At 55.2% G+C, this 23,147-nt stretch overlaps 2 protein-coding genes across 3 annotated transcripts; one reads left to right on the forward strand and one right to left on the reverse strand.

The window, feature by feature from the left end:
• Positions 1 to 260: 260 nt before the first annotated feature.
• LOC136647785 (cytochrome P450 11B, mitochondrial-like) lies at positions 261 to 7,561 on the forward strand. Its single transcript, XM_066623554.1, has 8 exons — positions 261 to 329; positions 2,163 to 2,362; positions 2,988 to 3,191; positions 4,445 to 4,599; positions 4,803 to 4,969; positions 6,397 to 6,475; positions 6,786 to 6,977; positions 7,252 to 7,561. Exons 1-8 carry the CDS (start codon positions 265 to 267, stop codon positions 7,363 to 7,365), a joined length of 1,176 nt encoding a protein of 391 aa, XP_066479651.1. The 5' UTR covers positions 261 to 264; the 3' UTR covers positions 7,366 to 7,561.
• An 879-nt stretch (positions 7,562 to 8,440) lies between these two features.
• On the reverse strand, positions 8,441 to 21,969 carry LOC136647784 (TBC1 domain family member 20-like). Of its 2 annotated transcripts, XM_066623553.1 has the most exons (9): positions 21,766 to 21,969; positions 19,443 to 19,631; positions 17,661 to 17,741; positions 16,912 to 17,098; positions 16,557 to 16,658; positions 16,244 to 16,385; positions 12,484 to 12,668; positions 10,552 to 10,651; positions 10,103 to 10,170 (listed from the first exon to the last, which is right to left on the reverse strand). In XM_066623553.1, the coding sequence occupies exons 1-8, from the start codon at positions 21,905 to 21,907 to the stop codon at positions 10,600 to 10,602; spliced, it is 1,080 nt and encodes a 359-aa protein (XP_066479650.1). In that variant the 5' UTR covers positions 21,908 to 21,969; the 3' UTR covers positions 10,103 to 10,170; positions 10,552 to 10,599. The 2 variants fall into 2 exon arrangements, with proteins under 2 accessions (XP_066479649.1, XP_066479650.1); XM_066623552.1 differs by lacking the exon at positions 10,552 to 10,651 and having other exon boundaries at positions 8,441 to 10,170.
• Positions 21,970 to 23,147: the final 1,178 nt, after the last annotated feature.

Below are 23,147 nucleotides of genomic sequence, written 5' to 3' on the forward strand. Positions count from 1 at the left end.
ACCCATGATGTATCTGCTAGCTTTTGTGTGTGAGGAATACTTCTGTTTGGAGGTTGATGTGTGTGTGTGTGTGTAGTCCCTAGCCTTGGAAGCAGACAGGGGCCCATGAGTGGGGAGGGCTGCAGACAGTGGGGATTGTCTCCTAAGAGCCTGGATCTGTCCCATTTTGGCAGGGAGACCATTGGAACCTATGACTGTGTCAATGTGCTCCTGCCCAGCGATGCTGCCCAGCTCTTCCAGTCAGAGGGGATCTTCCCACGCAGAATGCTCATTGATTCATGGACCGCCCATCGCAAACTGCGGAACCACAAATGCGGAGTCTTCCTCAAGTAAGCGAGGGTCATTGTGGGTGCGTGGCGCATGCCTGTGTAAAGTACTGCCACCTGTCGCTGTGTTTTCATCCTACTTGAGGTCAAGGGAAGGGGCCGGCACTCAGCTGTGATTGGAAGCTCTGAGTCCAGCTGAAGCCTCTCAGGTTGTCGGACTAGGAGGGGCTGGTGCCAGAGACACAGGAGGATAGCTATTGCCAGTAGAGGCAGGTAGTGCAAGGCCAGGGGGCCAGGGGTCCTCCTTTCTTTGAAGGTGGCGAGGAAGGGGTGTATCCTGTGCTGCTGCAGGTGCATGCCTGCAGAAGGTCTCCTGGAGCTCCTTCGATGGGAGGGCTGGGGAGCAAAAGCTGTTGGCTGGAACAGTTGCCAGTTAGCTGCTCTGAGGGCTTCCAGGGCAACTCCTTATAGCTGTCCATCTGCAAGGGCTGCCCATCAATTAATTTTGTCTTTTATGTGTTAATTGTCTATCTTAACTGGTGCTTTGAATTTAAATAACTGTGTACATGACCTGGTAGAGGCTGATCACTGAGGTGCAGGCCGCAGTGGGATTGCTCCTGACTAAATGGAGAAGAGCCACTCCTTCCATCCCACATGATTTATTTGATCTGATTTCCAGTATTTGCACCCGCCTTTCTGCTCGAGGCACGCTTAGGACTAGAGGTCCTTCTTGCATTTTTCTTTTTTGCTCCTTATTGTATTTATTTATTTAGAGAAATCTTTCCTTGTTACCTTCTATTCTGCCAGGAGAGCTTCAAGGCAATTTTTTCAATTTGCAGCCAAACCAAGTTACAAGCACAAAATTAAGGGGCAGCCCAATCCAACCTAACCCCCCCCCCCCGCTGATGCAGCCTCACCAGCTCTGGGGCACATGCTGCATCCCTCGGGGGAGGCTTCCTCAAGGTAAAGGAACATTTGTCCCCTTGCCTGGGGGCAATCCTTTGCTGCCCCCATAAGCCCCCTTGGATCTATTTTGCCGGCACAAGTCCAAGTGGACCCAGGTTGGTGGACTGAGGCTGGGAAAGGGGATGAGACATTGGCAGAGCTGCTGTTGCTGTTAACCCCCCTTCATGCCCCCTTGACACTCCCCCATCCCCACCCTTGTTCTGCCCACTTCCCCCCCCCCACTCCCCCAACTCCCTGGTCCCTGAATCAACTTAGCAGCTCTGGGGTTGTTTCAAATGGGAGAAACAGTCCTCTTCTCACAATCCCTATGGCGCTAATATCCAGAGTCAAGATGGCCACTAAAATTGAGTGTTGGGAGGGTTAGGACAGACAAAAGAAAATATTTCTTTACTCAGTGTGTGGTGGGTCTGTGGAACTCCTTGCCACAGGATGTGGTGATGGCGTCTAGCCTGGACGCCTTTAAAAGGGGATTGGACGAGTTTCTGGAGGACAAATCCATTATGGGGTACAAGCCATGATGTGCATGTGCCACCTCCTGATTTTAGAAATGGGCTACATCAGAAAGCCAGATGCAAGGGAGGGCACCAGGATGAGGTCTCTTGTTGTCATGTGTGCTCCCTGGGGCATTTGGTGGGCCGCTGTGAGATACAGGAAGCTGGACTAGGTGGGCCTATGGCCTGATCCAGTGGGGCTGTTCTTATGTGTGCTTATGGCTTTGAAAAATAGAACGGCGGCATCAGTTGCAGGCAGCGTGGAGGAAATGCTGCGTGGAAAGAAGGGAAAGGCTGGACTGAGAAACACTATGGGGGGGGGAGCTGGGGTGACCCAAGAAGCCAGAACAGTCCATGGCTGCTGCTGTGACCCAAGGGCTGTGCTGCTGGGCCCAGAGCACCCTCACACGCTCCCTCCCCCTGGGGTCTTGCCGTGCAGGAATGGGGAGGAGTGGCGTTCTGACCGGCTAGTTCTCAACAAGGAGGTGATCAGCCCTGTGGGCACACGCAAGTTCCTGCCCTTCCTCAACACGGTGGCTGAGGACTTTGTGGACTTCATGCACCGGCAGGTCAGGAAGAACACTCGGCGCTCGCTCACCGTGGACCTTTACCGTGACCTCTTCCGCTTTACCCTGGAAGGTACCTGCTGTTCCCATCCAAACCTCCCCTTCATCCAGTCAACTCTTTCAGTCCTGCCCCCCCCCAACGTGGCAGCTGGGGCTGAGAGGGAGTGGCTTGCCTAAGGCCAAGAGGATTCTGGGAACATTGCATTTTGCAGCTCAGCCTCTTCCATGCTCTGCTGCCCCAGATCAAGCAGCAGCCTCTGCTGTGCATTCCAGGTAGCATGACACAAAGAGGCTCTGGGAGAATAAGTGCAGACCCAAAACGAAAGGTCCCCAAGTCTCCAGAAATCACTGTTTTGGGTGGACCCATTTGGTGGGTCGACTGCACAGAGAGCTGAAGGCAGCAGGCAGCTTCTTCTGGGTATGGTGATCACACCTTCAACTGACTTGACTGTCAGGGTCCCTTCTTGCGTAGAATGCAAGGGCTTAGAGGCATAGGCTTATAGGCATAGGCTATAGGGCTCTAAGAGGCATAGGGCTCTATAGAGGCATAGGGCTTAGAGGCAGGCAGGCAGGCAGGCAGAAAGGGGGTGTTGGGGGAGGGGGCATCTCCATCCTCCTCCTTCCACTTGGCATGGAACATGGCTGGCTTCTCCCCTCCAGTGACTTCTGTCCCCTGAACCAATTCCTCGCTCTGACAGCCAGCAGCTATGCCCTGTACGGAGAGCGCCTGGGTCTCCTGGAAGAGAGCCCACAGCCGGAGTCCCTGCACTTCATCGATGCCATAGAGACCATGCTGAGGACCACGCTGCCGCTGCTCTTCCTCCCACCAGGAGTCATGCGCTGGGTCAACAACAAGCTCTGGCAGGAGCATATGGATGCCTGGGATGCCATCTTTAAGCACGGTCAGGCCTGGGGACCCCTCGCTGAGGGAAGGGAGGAAGCAGTGGGGTCACCTATTCCTCTTCCCAGAGCACCAGGAAGCAGGACTGCTGGGAGGGGGACATAGTCAGGTGGAAGAGCAGTAACCAGACAGGATATGCCTCAGAGCACAAGTGTTGAACAAACGTAGGTCAGCCTTGGGAGAGGGGCTCTCGTGCCCAGCAGCATGAAAGGGGTGCAGGATCATCTTCAGTGCGATGGTCTCATGCCACAGCCAGGTGGTGCCTGCTCTATGGAGCACGGCAGTGTTGGGATCCACAGTCATGGGCTTGGACTGGCCAGGCACCCAGTACAGAGGAAGCAGCTACCTGCTGGGTCAAGCTTTGGTCCAGGCCACCCAGTAGGCTTTGAATTCAGGAGTGGAGACCCCAGGGGCTGGGGCTGGGAGGACCTTCTGCACAGGTGCACCAGTACTGCCACTGAACCCCAACTCCACGGTGAGCAGGGGGCTTGGGTTGGGGAAGCAGACGGGTTCAGGAGAGGCTACACAGAAGACCTGGTCCTCAAGGAGGCCAAGTGGTTTGGCAAAGGGGCAGAGCAGAAGCCTCTTCTTGGCACGGGGAAGAAGGGCTGCATGGCAGGATAGGGCAAGGAAGCAAAGCCCAGGAGCACAGCTGGAGCCCTGACAGGTGCTCTCAGGATGCAGCGCTGGGTTTTTCAGCACTGGGGGGCAGTGGGGCTGTTTGAGGACCGGGACACTGGGGCCTGTTCCAAATCTGGAGAATACAAGAGAGGGAGAGGGAGGAGGCTGGCTGGCTGGCGTGCAGCTGGCCTCTGTTCTGTGACTGGCTCTGGGAGGCTGAACGAGCTATGCTGGGCTGGCAGAAGGGGTCTGGGAGGTGCCTGGCTGCTCTGCAGGTGTTTCTCAAGCAAGAGAGAGCGCGTGGCTCAGATGCAGGCCCTCTGCTTGGAATGCCTCCGCTACGTGGCTCTACCCATTAAGTGTCTTACACATGTCCACGTGCCCTCTTCTCTTTGCATGTTGTGGTTGACTCTGCCTGGGATGTTCTGAACAAGAAAGGGAGGGGTGGCTCGTGGATGCCGCCTCCTCCTCCTCCTCCTCCACAGGCTTCTCTGGGGAACTTCACTTGGAATCAGTCCTCTTTCGATCCAGCCTCACTGTCGGTGTCCGCTGTGACCAGAGGAGCCCAGTAAACTGTCTGGGAGAGTGCTGGCGTCTGCTGCTCACACCCCACCCCCTTCTCCGCTTCTGCAGCCGACAGGTGCATCCAGAACATTTACCAGGAGTTCTGCCTGGGGCAGCCCCGCAAGTATTCGGGGATCATGGCGGAGCTGCTTCTGCAGGCAGAGCTGCCCCTGGACGCCATCAAGGCCAACATCATCGAGTTCACGGCAGGCGGGGTGGACACGGTGGGTGTGCCGAGAGTGAAGCTTGCCCAGCTGTCGGGGGGGGGGAGTGGAGTGGCTTTTCCCTTACTTTATATGCTCCCACCAGTCAATGGTCTCCACTCGAAAGCGGGGGGGGGGAGTGGGTGCCACACATCGCGCTCATAAGGGTGGTCATTTGAGTACCCCGTGGAGTAGCCCCCCTGACGAGGCCTGCCTGCCCCCAGACCGCCATGCCGCTGCTCTTCACCCTCTTCGAGCTGGCCCGCAACCCCCACGTCCAGACCGCTGTTCGCGAAGAGATCAAAGCCGCGGAGTCCGGCGGGCCCGCGGAGCTCTCCAAGGTGCTGAATCGTTTGCCGCTGCTCAAGGGGACCATCAAGGAGACTCTGAGGTCAGTGGGGCGTTCCCGCCAGAAGGGGGCCGAGTCACGGGCAGGGAACGGCGTTGATCCAGCAGCAACCACTGTGGCCTTGATGGGACAGGAGGTTCGCGGCGTGCTGGGGGCCAGTCAAGGAATGCCTTTTTCTTAGCGCAGCCAGGGCGAGGGAAGAGGTGATCTCCCTGCAGGTGGGGGGGGAGGGGGAGGGAGGGAAATTGCTTCAGACCTTCCAAGTGCTCCCAACTCATAAGGCAGTCTGCCCAAAGCGCCCGGTGGATGGGGAGAAAGGCCAGGGAGCCCCACTCGGGAGATGGACTGTGGAGCCTGCGGCTGGGGACACCCCCACATGCCTACTGCCCCTCCCCTCCTGATTCCCACCTGGACATGCCAACTGGTTGTGCCCCCTCATCTTCAGTCTCCTCGCAGCGGGAGTGAGAAGGGCATGGAAGGGCTTCACTTCTCCTCCAGCGCCACTACCGGGGAAGGCCACGGTGGAGCTGGTGATAGGCAGCCACCCTGTTTCCAGCGGTTCTCCAGTGATGAGGAAGCTTGGGGCCTCTTCTCCTCTGCATCCTCACTTGGCAGGCAGGGCGTTCCTGGGAGTTCTGCTCCCTGACTAGCCAGTTTTGAAAATGTGAAAGGCAGAGGAGGAGGAGAAGTCAGGAAGGAGAGGCTGCTTAACTAGCCACATCATCCCAGAAGTGGCCGCCCAGGTGTGCATTCCAGGTGCAGTCTGTCTGTCTGGGGCACCCCTAGAGAGGACACTCCCATTCCTTGAAAAGGGCTCTGCTGATAGCGCCTCTCGAGTTCCTTCTGCCTGGGCTGGGCGCAGAGTCCATGACATGCTTTGGGTAGTGATTCTTCCTCCCGCTTGGAGCTCTTCTTGCCTGGACTAATTTTCTGACCATTGCCAACCATGGCTGACAGTCTGGGCTGTCCTCTATGTGGTGCTAAAACTGTCTAGCCCTGTGGTCTGCTGTGCCCCAAAACCACTCCCAAGAGAAAACTGGCCTTGCCCCTTTGCTGACTAGATGCAAGACGGAGCTGGGAGCTGTCTCAGCAGCTGCCTGCAGAACGCTTCTCCCGTGGCCTCCGGACCACCTTCCGTCCTTAGCTTTCTTCCTGCTGTCTCCTTTCCAATTGAAGCATCATCCCTTTCGTTTCCATGCCCCATTTTCAGACAGAGATACGCATGGGTGAGACCCACTCTAGGAGGAAGGAGCAGCAGACTTAACGTTTGCAAAGCAGACAGACTCAGTACACAGGACAGTGTGTGTTTTGTAGATGAACTAAGTTTCCCTGGAACAAGGGCCATTTGCCCTTTTCTTTCCTGGGGCTGCCATTTCCTTTCCAAATAGACCATCCTGGATCAGGCCCCTTCCACAACCAAGCAATGGAGAAGCTGGTCTCCATCAGGGAATGGCAAATTTCTCTTTCAGACTCTACCCTGTGGGGATCACTGTCCAGCGCTACCCAACACGAGACGTGGTGCTTCAGAACTACTGTGTACCGGCTGGTGTGAGTATTCCCTGGCACATGTGGTCAGTTTCCACCATTTTTGCACCAAGTGGAGTCTCAGTTTCTGGCTGCCGTGCCTGGGTTAGTCTGCTACAGCCTGGGGGCTCAGCACATCATCACTGCCTGGAACAAAGGAAACTGCCCTAGATAGACACCCCAGCAGGTGATGAAGGGCCAAGCAGGGGTGGCCAGGGAGGAACGGTGGGCAGTTCACCTGAAACAGCACAGGACGGGCTGCTTTGGCTGAGGGCAGAAAACAAACCAGCCATCACCAGTGGAGAAAGCGGCCCTGGTGTCTTTCTCCTTGCAGACCTTGTGCCAAGTGGGCCTCTACGCCATGGGCCGGAGCCCCGAAGTCTTCAGTGACCCTGAGCGCTATGACCCCAGGCGCTGGCTCAGCAAGGAGGACAGCAACTTCAAGGCTCTGGCCTTTGGCTTCGGGGCAAGGCAGTGCATCGGGCGGCGCCTGGCAGAGGCGGAGATGATGCTTTTCCTTATGCATGTGAGTTGGGAAGGCAGTGGGGGGGAGGCAGAGCAGGCTCCGCAGGCAGCCCTCTCCAGGGTGCGTCTCCTGCACACCTTGCTCCAAACCACCCACTTTCCAAATATGTGCAGCATTCCTGGGTGCTAGTCCGGCTGTCATGCTTAGCGGACAGGCTCTGGGTGCCTGCAGAGATGGGCTGTGAAAGGGAGGCCCTCAACGTGGTGGTCCCCAGAGATGCCGCACCAAAAGCCCAGCTGCTCCAGGCCGACATCCAAGGCATTTCTCATTCCAGGTCCTGCGGAACTTCAAAATCGACACTGTCTCCAAGGCAGATGTTAAGACTGTCTTTGGCTTCATCCTCATGCCAGAGAAGCCGCCTCTGCTCACCTTCCGCCCCACTGACTAGTTGGACAGCAACAGGCACAGACCCCCCCCCCCCCGCCAGCCCTGGCCCCTACTTAGGCAGACTGACTGGATGAAGCAAGACAGACACGCTCAGCTCATCACTCCAGCTCCCATCCTGAACCTGCCCCCTCCTCCCATTCAAAGGCATGTTGGCTACCAGTCCCCTGTTGCCTTTTGCCACCCATCCCTTTGCTTCCACAACCATGGGGCCAGCGGTGCGGTATGTGCCAGATTGCAGCCTTCAGATCTGGGAGAAGAGCCAGTGCAGGCATCTGCCAGCCTCTCCACCACTGTCTCATGCCAAGTCAGACCCCCAGGTCACCCAGCTGACGATGACTGGCAGTGTAGTTAGGAGCAGCCTCAGACAGAGACCTCTGACAGCCCGAGCTGTCAGGGCAGCTTCCTGGTGGGTTGTGCCCTGGTCACTGTTTCTGTGGAGAATCCTGAGGGCTTACCCCAAAACAGCAGTGGAAAAATGCTTCCCACACTCCAGCCAGCATAGCCACTGCAGTCAGGCTTATGCACCTCCTGGCCAGCTTGTGGGTCTGCCATCGTGGCACTGAGCAGCACAACCCAGTCGGCCCCCATACCGAGGCCAGGCTGTGGCCTTCCTTGAAGGGCTTTCTTACTATTTCTATTTTTTTAAAAGAGCCTGCACTGCAAGGGGTGGGTGACTGAGCACGAGATCCCAGGCTGCCCCCTCTCATGCTGCACCAGGACCCTGCCACTTTGGGACCTGTTCTCCAGGCTGGCTGAAGAGCTCCTGGTGCCTAAGGCGACATGCCAACTGCTGCCCCTCCTTACCCAATGATATGCCGGCCTCTGCTCCTCCCACTCTCCACTGTTCCCGCCCAGCGCTCTCCTCCCCTCCATCTCTGCCCCCTCATCCTTTTCCAGTCCAGGAAGGGAGGATGAGCCGCAAACAAGGCCAGAAGGTGGACAAACTGAGTGCCCCCCCACCAATCTGCTGCCACAGGCTGTTTCCTGCAGGCAGGGCCCTGAGATTTGCAAGGGAGAAAAGTGCTTGAGGAAGAAGAAGCACCCTAAGTCACAAACACAGACCAAGGACCAGCTTAGAAGTGTTTTTCTGTAATAAAATTAAAAGTGCTTTCAATGAGGTCCTGAGCAGCTGTTTCCTTGGCCCCACAGCCTTGAGGAAAGCCCGAGGAGTGGTCCTGGGCAGGGAAACATGGGCTTTCCTCTAAGGGCTCCACTTCCGTCTTCAACAGAGTCCAGCAGAGTGGGAGTATAGGAAGGGGGGTTCAGCAGCTCCAGCAGGAGGGGAGCACTCACACCTGGAGTCCATCCTGTCTTCAAACCTATTGCACACACTCAGGGCCACTGCTCAGGATTGCAATCCCTACCCATGGAAACAGAAGCAAGTTCCCTGCAGGCCAATGGCAGCCACCGCAGAGCACAGAGGTGCTAAATAGCCCAGAACACAGTGTAGAATCCATACAGGCCTACAGGTTTGAATGCAAGAAAGAGAAGCCGTTCTGACCTCTAAAGTCTGCTTCAACTCAGCTCAGGCAGGATTCTGCCCAAGAAGACTCTCAGGCAATATCAGTGCCTTTTATTTTTATGATGGGGTCACTTGCCTGCAGTTCTCTGTTTCCTTGAGAATAAACCATTTATAAAGGACACTTGGCTTTGAGCTGCAAGATTGAGGTGCAGCACTTGTCAGGGACCTGAGAGCCAGAGAGGCTCAGCCCTCCTTGGTCCAAAAAAGCAGCCCTGCTGAGAACCTCTATGTTTGCACCTTTTGCCTTGACGTTGCACCTCCACCAAGTAGGCAGGACCAGGGTGCAAGGAGGACCCCTCACCTCCTGCTTCTTATTCCTCTCCCTCTGGTAATGGGGAAAGTATCATGGGAGACGAGGAAGGCCATTATTAAACCCGGAAGGAGGTCGAGACTGTCAGATCCACAGAAGCCTGTGGGCCGAGAGCAGTAGAGCCCTCCCAGAGCCTCTTCCAATGGGCTGGCTCCTCAAGTGCATCAAGGCTCTTTCCTGACCCTATTCCTGCCCTCACCTGCCTTAGTGTGCACACTGCCCATCTGTCCCAGGCAGACCACACTCCCACCTCCTGAGGCCCAGTGTCCCTCCTTTGTGCTTCTGCCTGGGTGCCTGGCTCCCTACTAAACCAGCCCAGATCTCTTTCTGCTACGTGCCTGAACACCAGCTAGGGAAGGAACCTCTGGGCCTGCCTGCCACTGTTCAGAGAAACACACTGGAGCGTCTGCAGCCCACACAAAGACCCCCACAAGAGGAAGGCAGTGATGGGGAGCTGCAGTCTGGAGGCCCCCCCCCCCCGGCAGCTACAGCTCCCTGCGGCACAGAAAGCTCTGTCCATGGGCAGAAATGCTCCATTCCTCTGGGGGAGTCTGGAGCCCTACACAGAACCTCATCGCTGTTGCCCTGCAACCCCCACTCCTGTCCCAGCAGCAGCAGCAGCGCTCATCTCCCGGCACGTGTTCTTTGCCATCCCTTTTTCCTTCGGCACATCCAGGGACACTGGAAGTCTTGGGACAGCTGCGCTGAGAAGTCTGGTCTGCTGCTAGAAGAGCTGCAGGAGGAATTCCGGGGCCCACTCCAGGGCGGTCTGCGTGACAGCCAGAGCAGCAGCACCCAGTGTGGCAGTCAGGCCCCAAACCGCCATCTTTACCAGGGAGCTGGGCTCTGCCGAGGGAGGAAGCATGTCCGTTTGGGCCTTGCTGGGGGTCAAGTGCTGCTGCTGGCGAAGGATGGCGTCTGGCCGCTGGCAGGACGCAGCCTGCTGGAACTCAGGGAAAGCGCCAACGGCGATGCTGGGGGGGGGGGAGAAAATAGCTCATTAGCAAAGGCTCCCGGGCAGAGTGGCTTCTCAGGGTGCACGGCTTGAGGCGGCCCAGGCCCAGTTGTGACTCCCACCCAGGCTCCACCTCCCCACATGCCAGTCTGAATCCGAACAAGCCAGTTAGCCTAGACGGGTATGCGCAACCTTGGCCTGGAGCCACTTCTGCAGAGTTTTTCCCCCAGCATGGTGTCGTGCTGGAAAAGCCCATGAGCTGCATTCGGTGCTCTCCAGGACAGCTTTCAGGAGCGACCTGGACGGTGGTGCTCGCCCCCTGAGACTCCAAACGAATCGGGGGAGAGAGCAGGCTGCTCACTGCATGCTAGAATGCGACATCTAGAAATGGAGCCCTCACATTTGGAGGAATACGGCTGCTTTCGGTGAGACTATTTGCTGGATCGAGTCACTGCTGTGGGCCTCTTCCAGTCCCATCCCTGTGCCAGTTGCTGTGCTGCCTGAAAAGCAAGGGGTGGCCTCTCAAGTCTTCTGCCCAATCAAACCAGACCTCCTCATTCTAAAGCGGGTTCTTTGCCTACCCACCTGCCCAGCACTCTTGCTGTTCCTTTCCTCGTTTCCTGGGCACACCTTCTTAGCTTCCCACCACCACCTTAGGGGTCTCCAGCCCAGCACTTCCATCGCCCGAAAATGGCCTGCTCTGACTATTTTTATGTTTTGGATGGTCACTGCTTTTAAGTGGCTTTAACACTGAGATCCTGCAAGCATCTGGATGGTCCCTTCACTTGGACTGAAGAGCAGCCTGAAAGGTCCCTCCCACCTTCACCCATGCAGTGGCCACAGTCACAACAGTCAGCTTGTGTGCATTTCTCAAACATACACATGACATCCTCATGGACTGACAGGTCCACATTCTACTTTAATAAATACCGTATGTGCACCCTTTACCCCTGGGCCTTCCTAAACTAGCCTGGTAAATTAGCAAAACACAAACAAAGGGGGGGGCACACATCCTGAGACTGAATCTTGGGAGTAGCCAAGTTCAGCTTGTGCTAAAAAAGATGAGTGCAGGGCATGAGCTTTCCATCCAAATCAATCATGTATGGAAGAGGCTGTTTTTCCATAACCAAGGAAGACGTTTTCTTGCCGAGTAGCAGCCAGGAGGAGCACAAGCTGGGTGTGGAGTGCGGCCTATCTTTGTGTCAACTGCAAATGGTGCAAACTCAGTCACACTTTCACTCTCAAGCTACAGGTCCAACCTTATACAGGGATTATATATATATATTTTTGAGATTTTTATCTCAACATGATGAGAAGGGCCCTTTCAATTAAAATTTCAATTAAAGGAAAACAGTCCTTTACAATAGTCAGAGAGAGGGCAGCCAACTGACAATCCACCAATCATTCTCTCTCCCTTCCCCCAACATCCTTTCTAAGCACCTGATTGTACTTGGTCTTAATGACTCTATCTTAACATCACAAAGGACAGCAAGGCTGTTTTTAAATCGACTGTGCAAAGGGACTTTGTTTTTTAAATGGATTCGCTATAGTAGAATTTCAAATAACCTGTACTTGTTTTATGAGGCTTTCACCCTTAAGAACCTAAGAAGATCCCATGCTGGATCAGGCCAAAGGTTAATTTCACAGTGCTACAGAGAGCATCCTGTTGCCACTCCCTTGCATCTGGCATTCTGAGGTAGCCTGCTTCTAAAATCAGGAGGTTGTACATACCCATCAAGGCTGGTAATGTGATGGACTTTTCCTCCATAAATCTGTCCAATCCTTGTTTAAAGATATCTAAGCCAAAGGCCATCACCACATCCTGTGGCAAGGGGCTCCACAGACTAATTACACACTGGGCAAAGAAATATTTTCTTTTGTCTGTTCCTACTCTCCTGACACACAATTTTAGTGGATGTCTCCTAGAGGGAGTTGTCTGAGAGGGAAAAGAACATCACTCTATCCATCCCCTGCATAATTTTGTATGTGTCAGGCTGCAATCCTAACCACACTTTCCTGAGAATAAGCCCCATTGAACAAAATACGACTTACTTCTGAGTAGACCTGGTTAGGATCGCGCCCTCAATCATGTCCCCACCTTCAGGCACCTTTTTTCTATACTAAGGAACCCCAAACACTGTAGCCTTTCCTCATATGGGAGGTGCCCCACACTTAAAGACTTCTTAAGGGCAGAAAAAGTTGACCTCCTCCCACCCTATTCTCCACCTTGGTAGCACAGGCCGGGATCTTGTCAAGCAGGACACACCTTCCCTTGGGCAACCATCAGGATCACTCTCCCACTTCTCCCAGATGGCTCTGACTCCCTGCTCACCTCTTGTGATGCTGAAGGGCTGCCTGCTTGGCTAGCTCAGTGTGGGGGAGACGGTGGAAGAGCTGGTGGGCTTGGAGGATGAGGGTCTCATAAGGTAGATCCTGAGGAATCCGGGACAAGAGCTGGTGGATGCTGGGCATGTCGCAGTCACAGGCCAGAACCTCCTCTTCACGGTAGAGAACAATCTAGGAGGGGCAGAGGGATCCTGATGACTGATGCCTCATTTCCCCCTTTCCTCCACCCCCTGGGCCAGCCAGCTGTCCTCGGAGCTCAGCACTGACCTTGCACATCTTAGACCAGTCTCTAGATCTCGATCAGTGGCTCCAAACCTTTTTGGTACCAGGGACTGGTTTCGTGGAAGGCCATTTTTCCACGGACCAAGGGGAGGGGATTGTCAGGCGCCTGCCCTTGCTAATGGCCGAGAAGAAGGGGGTTTCCCAAGTCTTCTCCCCAGGGACCTTGGTGGGGTGAAGCCGCCAGGAGGCCTCAGACTAGGCTCCAGGGGAAGAGGGTTACGTCACCCCGCTTTTGTTCCTCTGGGGCAGGGGTCGGCAACCTTAAACATTCAAAGAGCCATTTGGACCCGTTTTCCGGAGAAAAGAAAACCTTGGGAGCCACAAAACCCTTTTTCATCTAAAATGAAGATAACACTGCATATATAGTTTTTTTACCTTTATGATCTGCTGCAAGTTCCCCTTCCTGTGCTAACCAGACAATATACATATTGTCAAGATAGATATATCTTGACTGAGGGCCCAATCCTATCTAACTTTCCAGCACTGATGCAGCCCAGACTTAAGGAAACAAATGTTCCCATACTTTGAGGAGGCCTCTGTGACTGACTCCCCACTACAAGATGCAGTGCATGCCCCATTAGAATGGCTGCACCGACACTGGAAAACTGGATAGGATTGGGCACAGAGATGGCACTCTGAGGCACACACAGGGTGACCAGATGTCATAACAATAAAAGAGGACAAGTCACCCCAAAATGTAGGATATTGAAGAAAAATGTAGGACCACAAAATAAAAGCTTAAAACACTCATCTAGTATATTCATTACATATTGATCAATATATAGATTATATATTTATTATATATTGTATTATTGATCTCATGTGCCTAATTTAAAATTACTTATTGAATTTAAAACTGTATTACATATTACATATTATTACATATTACATAATATGTATTACATATTACATATTATTGAATTTAAAACTGTATTACTTGTAATTTATTAATTACAAGAGGGGATGCGTTGCCTGCTCACAGGGAAAAGCAGGACATTTAAGTTCTTTTCCAGGACATGGGGCTAAAAAATAGGACATGTCCTGGAAAAAGAGGACCTCTGGTCACCCTGGGCACACACTGGGACGGTGCATGCTAAGACGGCACCCTTGAATTTAGCACTCTTCATTTTCCCCAGGTCAACCCCCATCTTTTTTGCTCCTGAAAGAGCACCCCTTTCTAAGGCTCCCACAGCCCCATCTCTGCCCTCCTGCTCCCCATGGCACCCCAGAAAAGCAAGGTAAAGATGGAGTTACACAGGCAGCCCTTCCACAGCCTCCCTCTTACCCACCCACCCACCCTTGCAAAGTCAACACTCCCCCCCCTCCCACTGCTCTGCCTCATCTATTGCCCTACAAGACAAAAGTGAGGTCATCCCCATTGCCTCACTGTGCCAAGCCCCACCCCACAGCTGTGTGCACAGGAGATGCCCACAAGGGGACTGCAGGTGCCTTCTGCCCTCTCCTGGGAGCTGCCCCTGCCTCCCCCCACCCAGGCAGCCCTGCCTGGGCTCCCCCTCCTGCCTCTGCGCCCCCCACCGACCCCCCACTGGAAGCCCACCCACCTGGCGCCCCCACCCCTTGCCAGCCACGCTCAGGGTGGCAGGAAGCCAGGAGGGGAGCCTGGCTGCTGTCAGCCACACTCACCATATACACGACGTAGAGGGCGCACAGCGCATTACAGGAGCAGGCAAAGCCCCAGCACACCATCTTCCCAGGCAGGAGCGGCCAAGCCCCCTTTCCCTCCCACGCAGCACAAAACAATCACCTGCTCCCCCCAAGGGGAAAGCAGCAGCCGCCCATCCTGCCCCTTTAAATCCCAGCCTGCAAGAGCCAGAGCAGATGGCTGAAAGAGCCGCATGCGGCTCTAAAAACACAGGTTGCTGATCCCAGCTCTGGGGATTACAGTCTGGGATGGGTCCCAGGGAGGTGGTTGCTAGCTTCAAAGCCTCCTACTTCACCATACTGCCTGCTCATTACTGCCCCCCCCAGCTTTATGGGACTGGTCAGCCTCCCTCGACCCCACCCCTTCCTCTCTGGTGGGGTCATAAAGGGGCCACAGTTCTCTTTCCCTGGTGGCTAGCAGTGACTCCCTCCTCCCTCGCAGCCTTCTCCTCCCAGCCAGCCCACTCCTTCCTTGCCTGCTTTGCTGGGGTGTGCCTTCCACCGTCCACAGCATGGAGAGGCTTCCCGCCTTGTGCTGCCTGGGACATTAGGTCCCCAAGCTGATCTCCCCTGGTGGGAGCAGCTGGGGGCTACGCATCTGCACCTGGCGCCGGCCTGCTGGGTTGCCCACCACCAGCATCATCAGCCAGAGATGGCCCAGAAGGCCCTGGGGTTCCCCAGCACTTCCCTGCCAGAGCAGTGGAGCCGGATGCGGTACAGGGAGGCTGGACGCTCGCTCCCTGACAGCCGCCCCCTGTGCTCTCTTGCCCTCCTCCTGCTGCGTCTCCTCCGCTGAAGCCAGTCGCAGAGGTAAGTTGGGGTCTGGGGCTTCACCCGGAACCCAACAGCTTCACTCGCTCACCTGCCGCTCACCTCCTGTGGTGCAGCTCGGTTCCTAACAGGCTGGGGACCCCTACTCTAGATCCAAGTTTCTCAGTGTTTGCCACTTCTCATGGACCACCTGTTGGAAGCACCACCAGATGTACCACTGGCAATGGTGTCATCACCAGTTGCTTTCACAGTGGGAGACTAGACCCAATGCAACAAACACTGGTAGGAGGCTCAGGGCAGACCAGGTGGCTTTTTCCACCATGTGCAAAGCACATGCTGGAGCTCCACCTGCTGAGCCTTCCACTGCTGCTTGTCTCACTGCCAGACGCTGGGCTTCCAGGGGACTCACGTGCACCATCAGATACTACCTCAAGTATCACCAATGGTACAAATACCACTGGTTCAGAAACGCTGCTCTAGATAAAATATTTATCTAATAAGAGGTTCCCAAACTCCTCTGAGGGTTGGGAATCTCTTAAGTAGTGGCGGGGCAGGGAGGGGTAGTCCTGACAATGCTGCAGCAGTTGCGAGGCTGTGGGGACCCAGCAACATTTCAACGTGCCCGGAGGGCTGCTGAAGCCTCCGTTAGGGTCCTGGAGGCTCACAGCTCTCTGTGAGCCTCCACGTGGCTGCCCTGATCTCCGATTGTTGATTGGAGCTCCCTCCTGGTTTGCACAATCACAAACTGGAAATAAGCTCCAATTGGCTATTGTAGCTCAGGGGGCTTCGAGCTTCCAGGACCCTCATGACTGAAAGCTTGGGAGAAAGGAAAGTTCTTCACCTGCACCTGAAGGACCAAGGGAGGTGCCAGATGAGCCTCCTGGGGTCCAGTCCTGGGGGACCACAACTAAGGCGGCCCCTGTGCTGGAGTAAAGGCTAGAGCCAGTGCCAATCTCAACCACGAGGACACACACCACCAATCCCACAGCCAGCCGAAGCATCAACCCCCTACCGCCCACCATGGGCCATACCGTAGCAGCAAAGTAGACAGCCATAAGTGGGTGAGAGGCCAGGAAAAAGTCATACAGGCGCAAGATGTGCTGGAAGTTGGCCAGGACATGGCCATACCAGGTGATCAGCCAGCTCAGGGCGAAGATCGTCCCCACCTCAGCTCTGCAACCATAGGCAAAGAGAAGGAGACACCAGTGAGAAGGCGGCCTGGGACTGACCCCCATGCAAGATGCCCCCAGCACCTTCTGCCTCTTCCTCCTGCAGGCTGAGCATGACCTGTCATGACTACTGCCTTTCCCAGCCCCACAGGGCAGCAGGCACACGGGCAGGTACCTCTGCATGAAGTCATGGAGACGAGGGCTCTCCTGCTGCAGGATGGGCATGAGGTAGTTGAGGATGTGCTTGGTGCTGTCCATAGTGGGGTCCATGAAGTCCCTGGGAAGGACAGTGGCAGAGGCAGGGTGGGAACGGCCCTGCTCCACACTGAATCCCTCGGGAAACCTGGCCATGTGCAGCTGTCCAGGCCAGGGCACCTGACCTGCCTGAAGGGGGGCCAGTTCCACACAACTGTCTCCCAGCCCTGCAGTCCACTGCACTCCCCGGCCCACTCACCTTACCGCACAGGTGGGCACTGGGCCTGCTTCCAGTCCTCCCTTCCCTGAGGCAGGCCCACCGCCAGGCCCCTTACCTGAGGTGCAGGGTGGAGAGCCTCTCCAGCAGAGCTACTGCCATGCGTTCCCCGCAGACCAGCAACAGCGTCACAGCGATGTCGTGGTACCCCTGGTAGTAGTGCAGCTCAGGGCGGGTCCTCAGCACATGCAGGATGACGTCAATCAGCTGCTCCTGCAGGATCTGGCGCTGCTCTTCATGCATACCTAGGCCGGGGGGGTCGGAGGTCAGAGGGATAAACCACACCCCTGACCCCTGACCCCTGACCCCAGCCCAGCCACTGCTATCAACTGCTGGGGCTGGGCGACAGAATGGCTCCATTTCTGCAGGAAGAGGTGCTGAGTCATGTTGCTTGGAAACGTGCTCTCTGACCTGCAAGTCTAGATCCTCTTTTCACACTGGCAGGCTGCAATTCCCTGTTAGTGAGCTGTGTGCACTCTCTGGACATGCTCAGAGGCATACTTCATCCCTTCATAAGCACAGGGCAAGACTTACCTCTGCAGACTGTTTGCGGCCTGCTTCAAATGCCACCCTGGATCCCACTCTAACTCAAAGCTCCCTTGGCAGCAGCGGTGCAAAGGGATTGCACTCAAACTGTGCTGTGCATCATTTTAAGAATGTGGCCAGTGCCAGTTGCTTGTCATTCTTTTGCATGCTGGTTCCTGAACGAAACCCTAGAGAGATTCACACACGTGCAGAGTGCTGGGAGGAGACCAGGGGCTCATGGGAGACTTCTACACAACCCCAATCCTCCCAATCACATCTCACCTGGGGGGAAACGGCCGGTGGAGCGACGCACATCCAGGAGGACCTGGTGATAGTCCTTGTGGTTCTCACGTACTTCCCGGCCTGAGTAAGCAACAAGGACATGGGTTTAGGCACAGGCAGGGCTGCTTGAGCTGGATCTGGACAGCTGGTACTGCCAATTCACCAAGAAACTTCCCTGGAACTATGCGCTATGACTCCCAATCACACCAGCATGCGCCTCTGAACACCAGTTGGGGGGGCCATGGTGGGAGAGAAGCAGGCCTTCTCTCCTGCTGCTTGGTAGCTTCCCAGAGGCAGTTGGTGGGCCACTGTGGAAAACTGGAGACTGATCTGAAAAGCCAATCCAACATGGCTTCTCATATAAGCCCCTCCTCCTCATCCATCAAGCTGCAGCTGCTCCAGGAAGCCAAGCTTCCATCTGTGCCGGAAGAAGAGTCACATCTGCTCAAGAGTCCACTGCCTGGTGCACATTGCACTGGGGAAGTCCCAATTCAGAGTGTGCCAAGTTCCAAGAGACTGCCAACCAACCCCCCACCCCCACCCCCACCCCAGAAGAGCGCTCATTCAAATAACAGGGGAGCGCACATTAGGAAGAGGCCAAAGAGCACTGCCAGACCCCACAAATCCTGGTCCCTTTCCTGCCCCATAGTCATGCAGCGAAAAAGGGAACAGACTGCCAGGACCAAAAATCACGTTTGAGTTCTGGGCTCATGTTCATATTTAGACAAGGGCTAAAAAGGCAAGGATGCCAACTGGCTGTGCAGGACCTGCCATCACTCACCTGGTGTAAGCAACATGGAATCAGGCACCAGGTTACTCAAACAGGCTGGCCATCAAACCATAGCTGGTAGGCCTGCTCCATGGAGTACCTGACGTGTCTCAATCATCAAGACAAATGAGGAACAGAATGCATTCTCTCTCCTCTTCTGCTCCAGTCAAGCATAGAGGGTGACAGCCACACACACGCTGGGCATGCTAAGAGTCACTTCTTCAGACAGCCAGTGGTGAAAAAAGTCCACAGAGGAGACGGCGGTAAGAACTACTACCAACAACAGCTAAATTATGGCCTTCCAAGTATCAGCTGCTGGGGCTTGTATCTTCCTGTCCTATTTATGGATTTCCAGCCGGGGCTTCTTGCTGGTCACTGGTGCAAACATGCGTAAACACCTTGACTACGTGAACTTCAGGTCTGACACAGCAGAAACCTTTCATGCTTGTATGGAGAATAGGATCTATCAATAGCAATTAACCAGGACAGGTGAATGGAACCTCCATTTCAGGGGTAGTATATCTGGTCAGTACGAGATGCTGCACGTAGCAGTGTGGGAGGATATTTATTTTTGTGCCCTTCTTGTGGGTTCCTTGGGGGCATCTGCTAGAAACAGGACGCTGGGCTAGCTGTACTGAATTCAGAGCACAGCTCTCCTCGTTTTCAGGGCACATCAGCACTCTGAGCTAGTACCTCCGGCAATGTTAATAAGACAGCTTCTAAGGGCAGGACCGGAGTCCCCTGATGCCAGGAAAATCTCTTCTGTTCTAGCTGCCACTTTCCCTCTTCCAAAAACAGCCCTCTAGCTTCCCAGTGCAGGCCTGTACAAGGTGACCTGCTCTCCAGATACAGCCTGCCAGCTGCAAGCCAACCTCCCTGTTGGGCCAACTCTGGGCAGCAGCAAAAAGAGTTGCTGATGAAGCCCCAGGAGAGTTGTTGCTGGCTCACAAGTTGTGCAGACCTGTCTAGCCTTCCCCTAGGCCCCTCCCCTAGCCCACCAATATATACTGTACCTGGCTTGGGTGGGAGGCTGTACACATTTACACCCAGCAGTTTGGGCCACACCTTTCTGCGGACCTCATCTGTAAGAAGCCCCCCCTGGCTAAGAGCAGCTGCCCGGAGACTCTCCACATCTACGGGGTCTTTCAAGAGGGCTTGGTGGATCAGCACCTTCTTCTGCTTCTTCTGTGATCCAGGAAGCTCTGCAGAAAGGAAGGAAGGGGCAGGCATGAGAGGGCCAATCTCAAAGGCTGTGGCAAGCATCTTCACCCTATTCCCCAAAATCTGCAGTCAGAGAAGCCACCACTAGAAACTGAGCCTCCCTTCCAAAAACAGGCCCACTGTCACAAACGTGGGTTGACCGACCATTTTTCTACTGCTGTTCCAAAACCCTGCCCCCTCCTGAAGAGTCAGTGTTGTTCGTCTGTTGCAGCAAAAACATTAGTCTTAGGGCCCAATTCTATCCAACTTTCCAGCACTGATGCAGCTGTGCTGATGGAGCATGTACTACATCCTGCAGTGGGAAGGAAGTCCTGGAGGCCTCCTCAAGGAAAAGGAGCGTTAATTCCCTGACCTTGGGGCTGCATTGCTGGAAAGTTGGATAGGATTGGGCAATGGCAATGCCCTTAGGCTGCAACCCTATGCACACTTACTTGGGGATAAGTTTCATTTAACTCTTTGGGGCTTACTTCTGAGTAAACAGGCCTAGGCCTGTGCCATTATGGCCCCTTAAGAAGAGAACAGATTTCTGGGGGCAGAAGCTTTCTTAGAGCAGCTCGGCATCTGACAAAGCCAGTTCCATTCCATCCAAGCTTCTGCCCCAGAAATCTGCGAGGGCTTTATGGTGCCACAAGATTGTGTATGACCAGATTATGATGACCAGCATTAATGGCCCACGTGCTTCCCCAAGAGGCAAGAGTGTGAAGAGTGTGGGTCCCGTTAGGGAGAAGGGCAGAATATAAATAAAGTTTATTATTATTATTATTATTATTATTATTATTATTATTAATAATAATAATAATAATAATAATAATAATAATAATAATAATAATAATAATAATAATAATAATAACTCCCTAGAGCAGGGGTCTCCAACGTTTTTGGCCAGAGGGCAGCATCAAATGTCTGGCACAGTGTTGAGGGACGGAAAAAAAATTTAAATATAAAATTTATATAAATAAATTAGAGATGGAACTTAGATGAGTGAATAAATGAATGAAAGGGCTCTCATTCATTCAACCTCTCTGGCCCTTAGAACACCCTCCAGATGCAATCAGAGCACAATTCCAGTCATGTTCAGCAAAGTGGGCCAGGAGCTTTCAGGAGACAAGAGGCTGGCCGTGGGCCAAAAAGAGGCTCACCGCGGGCCACACCTGGCCCCCGGGCTGGGGTTTGGAGACCCCTGCTCTAGAGTGCTGGATCAGGGCATTCTGGAACGCAAGATTTTTTTCCCATCTTGTAGCACCCTGAGGATGCTCGGTCTGGGGGGCTGCTCAAGACTACTGGGATGATGGTGCCTCTAAGCAGAGGCCTCCCCACCCATCACTGCCTGCTTCGCAGGAGCTTCGAGGCAAGACTGTCAAGACCACGAGACTGGCCCTGCACCACGGGGGCCACCACTGCACAACAGCCCACCTGGAAGCCACACAGTATCGGTCCCTGTCCCAGACCTCAGATCACTTTAACATGCTCTTGCCAGGACTACCTGTCAACCCCTCGGGAGCCCGCTGGGCCCGCCTTGCAAGAGGAAGCTTGTTTTTAAAACACAAAAAGTGAAACAGACCTAGAGGGATGAAAGGGGCTCAGGGTCTGCAGCAACACGTGGAGGGGGGACTGGAAGAGCCGCACTCTCCAGCATGGCTTCTTTGGTCGGCAATGCCCAGATCCAAAGGCCGTGGCTGCCCAGCACCAGGCACTGGCAGCAAGCAGCCCCTTGACTCCGAGCTGCCTGCCTGGTCATCCAGCGCTGGTGGGGAGGCTCTCCTGCCCCTTGGGGACCCCCCCCCAGCAGCCCCGTTCCTGAGAGCCTCCCTGTGGCTGGACGCCGTTGCTGTGCCACGATGGAGCCAGAGGCCAGCGGCTCGGGGGGGCCAAATGCCAGTGACGTGGCAAGAGGGGGGGGCAAAGTAAGTTCTGCAGCGTGCAAGCGGCCCCCCCTTCGGAGCCATTCCGGGCGGGGGGGGCAAAACTTGGTGCTCTGCCCCCCCTCCAGCTACGCCACTGCTCTGGCACCCGGACGGGGCGGGCCGCGATGCGAGCACGAGCCGAGCGACCGGCGAGGGGCGACCGCGCGGGGACCTCCCTTGCAGCACCTGCCAGGCAGCCGGCCCCGCTCACCTCCCCGGGCCGCGCAGCCCGCACTCTGCCTGCGCCTCCGGCTCCCTGCAAGCGGCATCGCTCCAGGTGGGGAAGGAGGGCCCGCCTCCGCCCGTCCCCATTGGAACGGCCCGCGCCGCCCATTGGCTGTGGCGCCGTCCATCAAAACCCGGAAGAGCAGACCGCGCGGGGAGTCTCGGGGGCTGTAGTTTCGGGGAGGCTCGGAGCGCCACGAGCGCAGCTGCGTTGGCGTAGCCGTAGGGCGTCCGTCGGAGCGCAGGTAGCCGGCAGCCCGACCGCTGCCTGCAGCTTCCCCTTCGAAGGCCCTGGGCTGGTCAGCGGGGACCAGGACTCCCAGACGGTGGAGAAGCGCCCAGGGCTGCCCCTTGCCTGAGGACGTGCCCCAGCCCCGCACCTCCTCCTCTTCCTCTCCCAACGCAGGGAGGGGCAGGAGGAGGAGCAGGGCAGGCAGGCAGCGACGGCGCCCTTCCTCCTGTCCATGTGCTGCCTGGCAGCCCAACCTAAACGGGACTACTCAAAAGGAAATCCCATTATGTTCAGTGGGGCTTGCTCCCAGGAAAGCCTGAGGCAGCTGCTCCAGTCGGCCTCACGGATGGGCGGGCTCTGAGCAGGGTTGTACCCACTTTACTTTGGGTCCTGGGTGTGGTGTATTGAGCTGCCTCCAAAGGAGCTCAAGGCTGCTTCAGTGGGGCTGGCCCTCCATACAACTCCATCAGGGCAGGCCAATGCGAAGATCTGCCACGGGGCTTTGGACAGGCAGCCTCTGTGCTCAACACTCTCCACAACTGATTAAACTGGCGTTCTTCCCAATGTTGGCCGAAAGGTGTGGCCCAAAGCAGGGCACTCTGCAGTGTCCAGGCCACCCTTCTACTCTCTTAGGACGTTAGCAGCAGCAGCAACTGGGCTCTCTGCGTATTCTGGATAGGCTGGCCAGGTAGACCAGTTTCAGGCAGGACTTCCTCTGCCAAAAACCTAGCTAGGTGCTTCTGCAGGCAGTCTGCCTTGGGGCCGCAACCCTTTCCCTTCAGGCACAACACGGCTGGCTCTGGAAGGACACCTCTTTGCCCATCAAAACCAACGTTTTGTCCTATGCCCTGCGGCTCATAAGAATGATTCCGCTCCTTTTTCTAACATTCTTTTAAATATTTGAAATGCTTCTAAGCCTCAGTCATTTGCAGCCAAACAATTCCATGTCCTTCACATTTCCCTTGTATGAGTTGCCTTAGACCTTTCGGGCAATTCCTGTTGATATTTACATGGAAATAACATTCTTGTGGTGGTCCAGTTCAGCCTCATGTCCCACTGGGTAAGAGTTTACTTTGCATGCCTCAAAACGTTTGTTGATTCACTGCCACCTTTATGGGACTATGTTGTCTTCGATG

The sequence above is a fragment of the Tiliqua scincoides genome, chromosome 4 (genome assembly GCF_035046505.1).
Source record: "Tiliqua scincoides isolate rTilSci1 chromosome 4, rTilSci1.hap2, whole genome shotgun sequence".
NCBI classification, from domain to species: Eukaryota; Metazoa; Chordata; class Lepidosauria; order Squamata; family Scincidae; genus Tiliqua; species Tiliqua scincoides.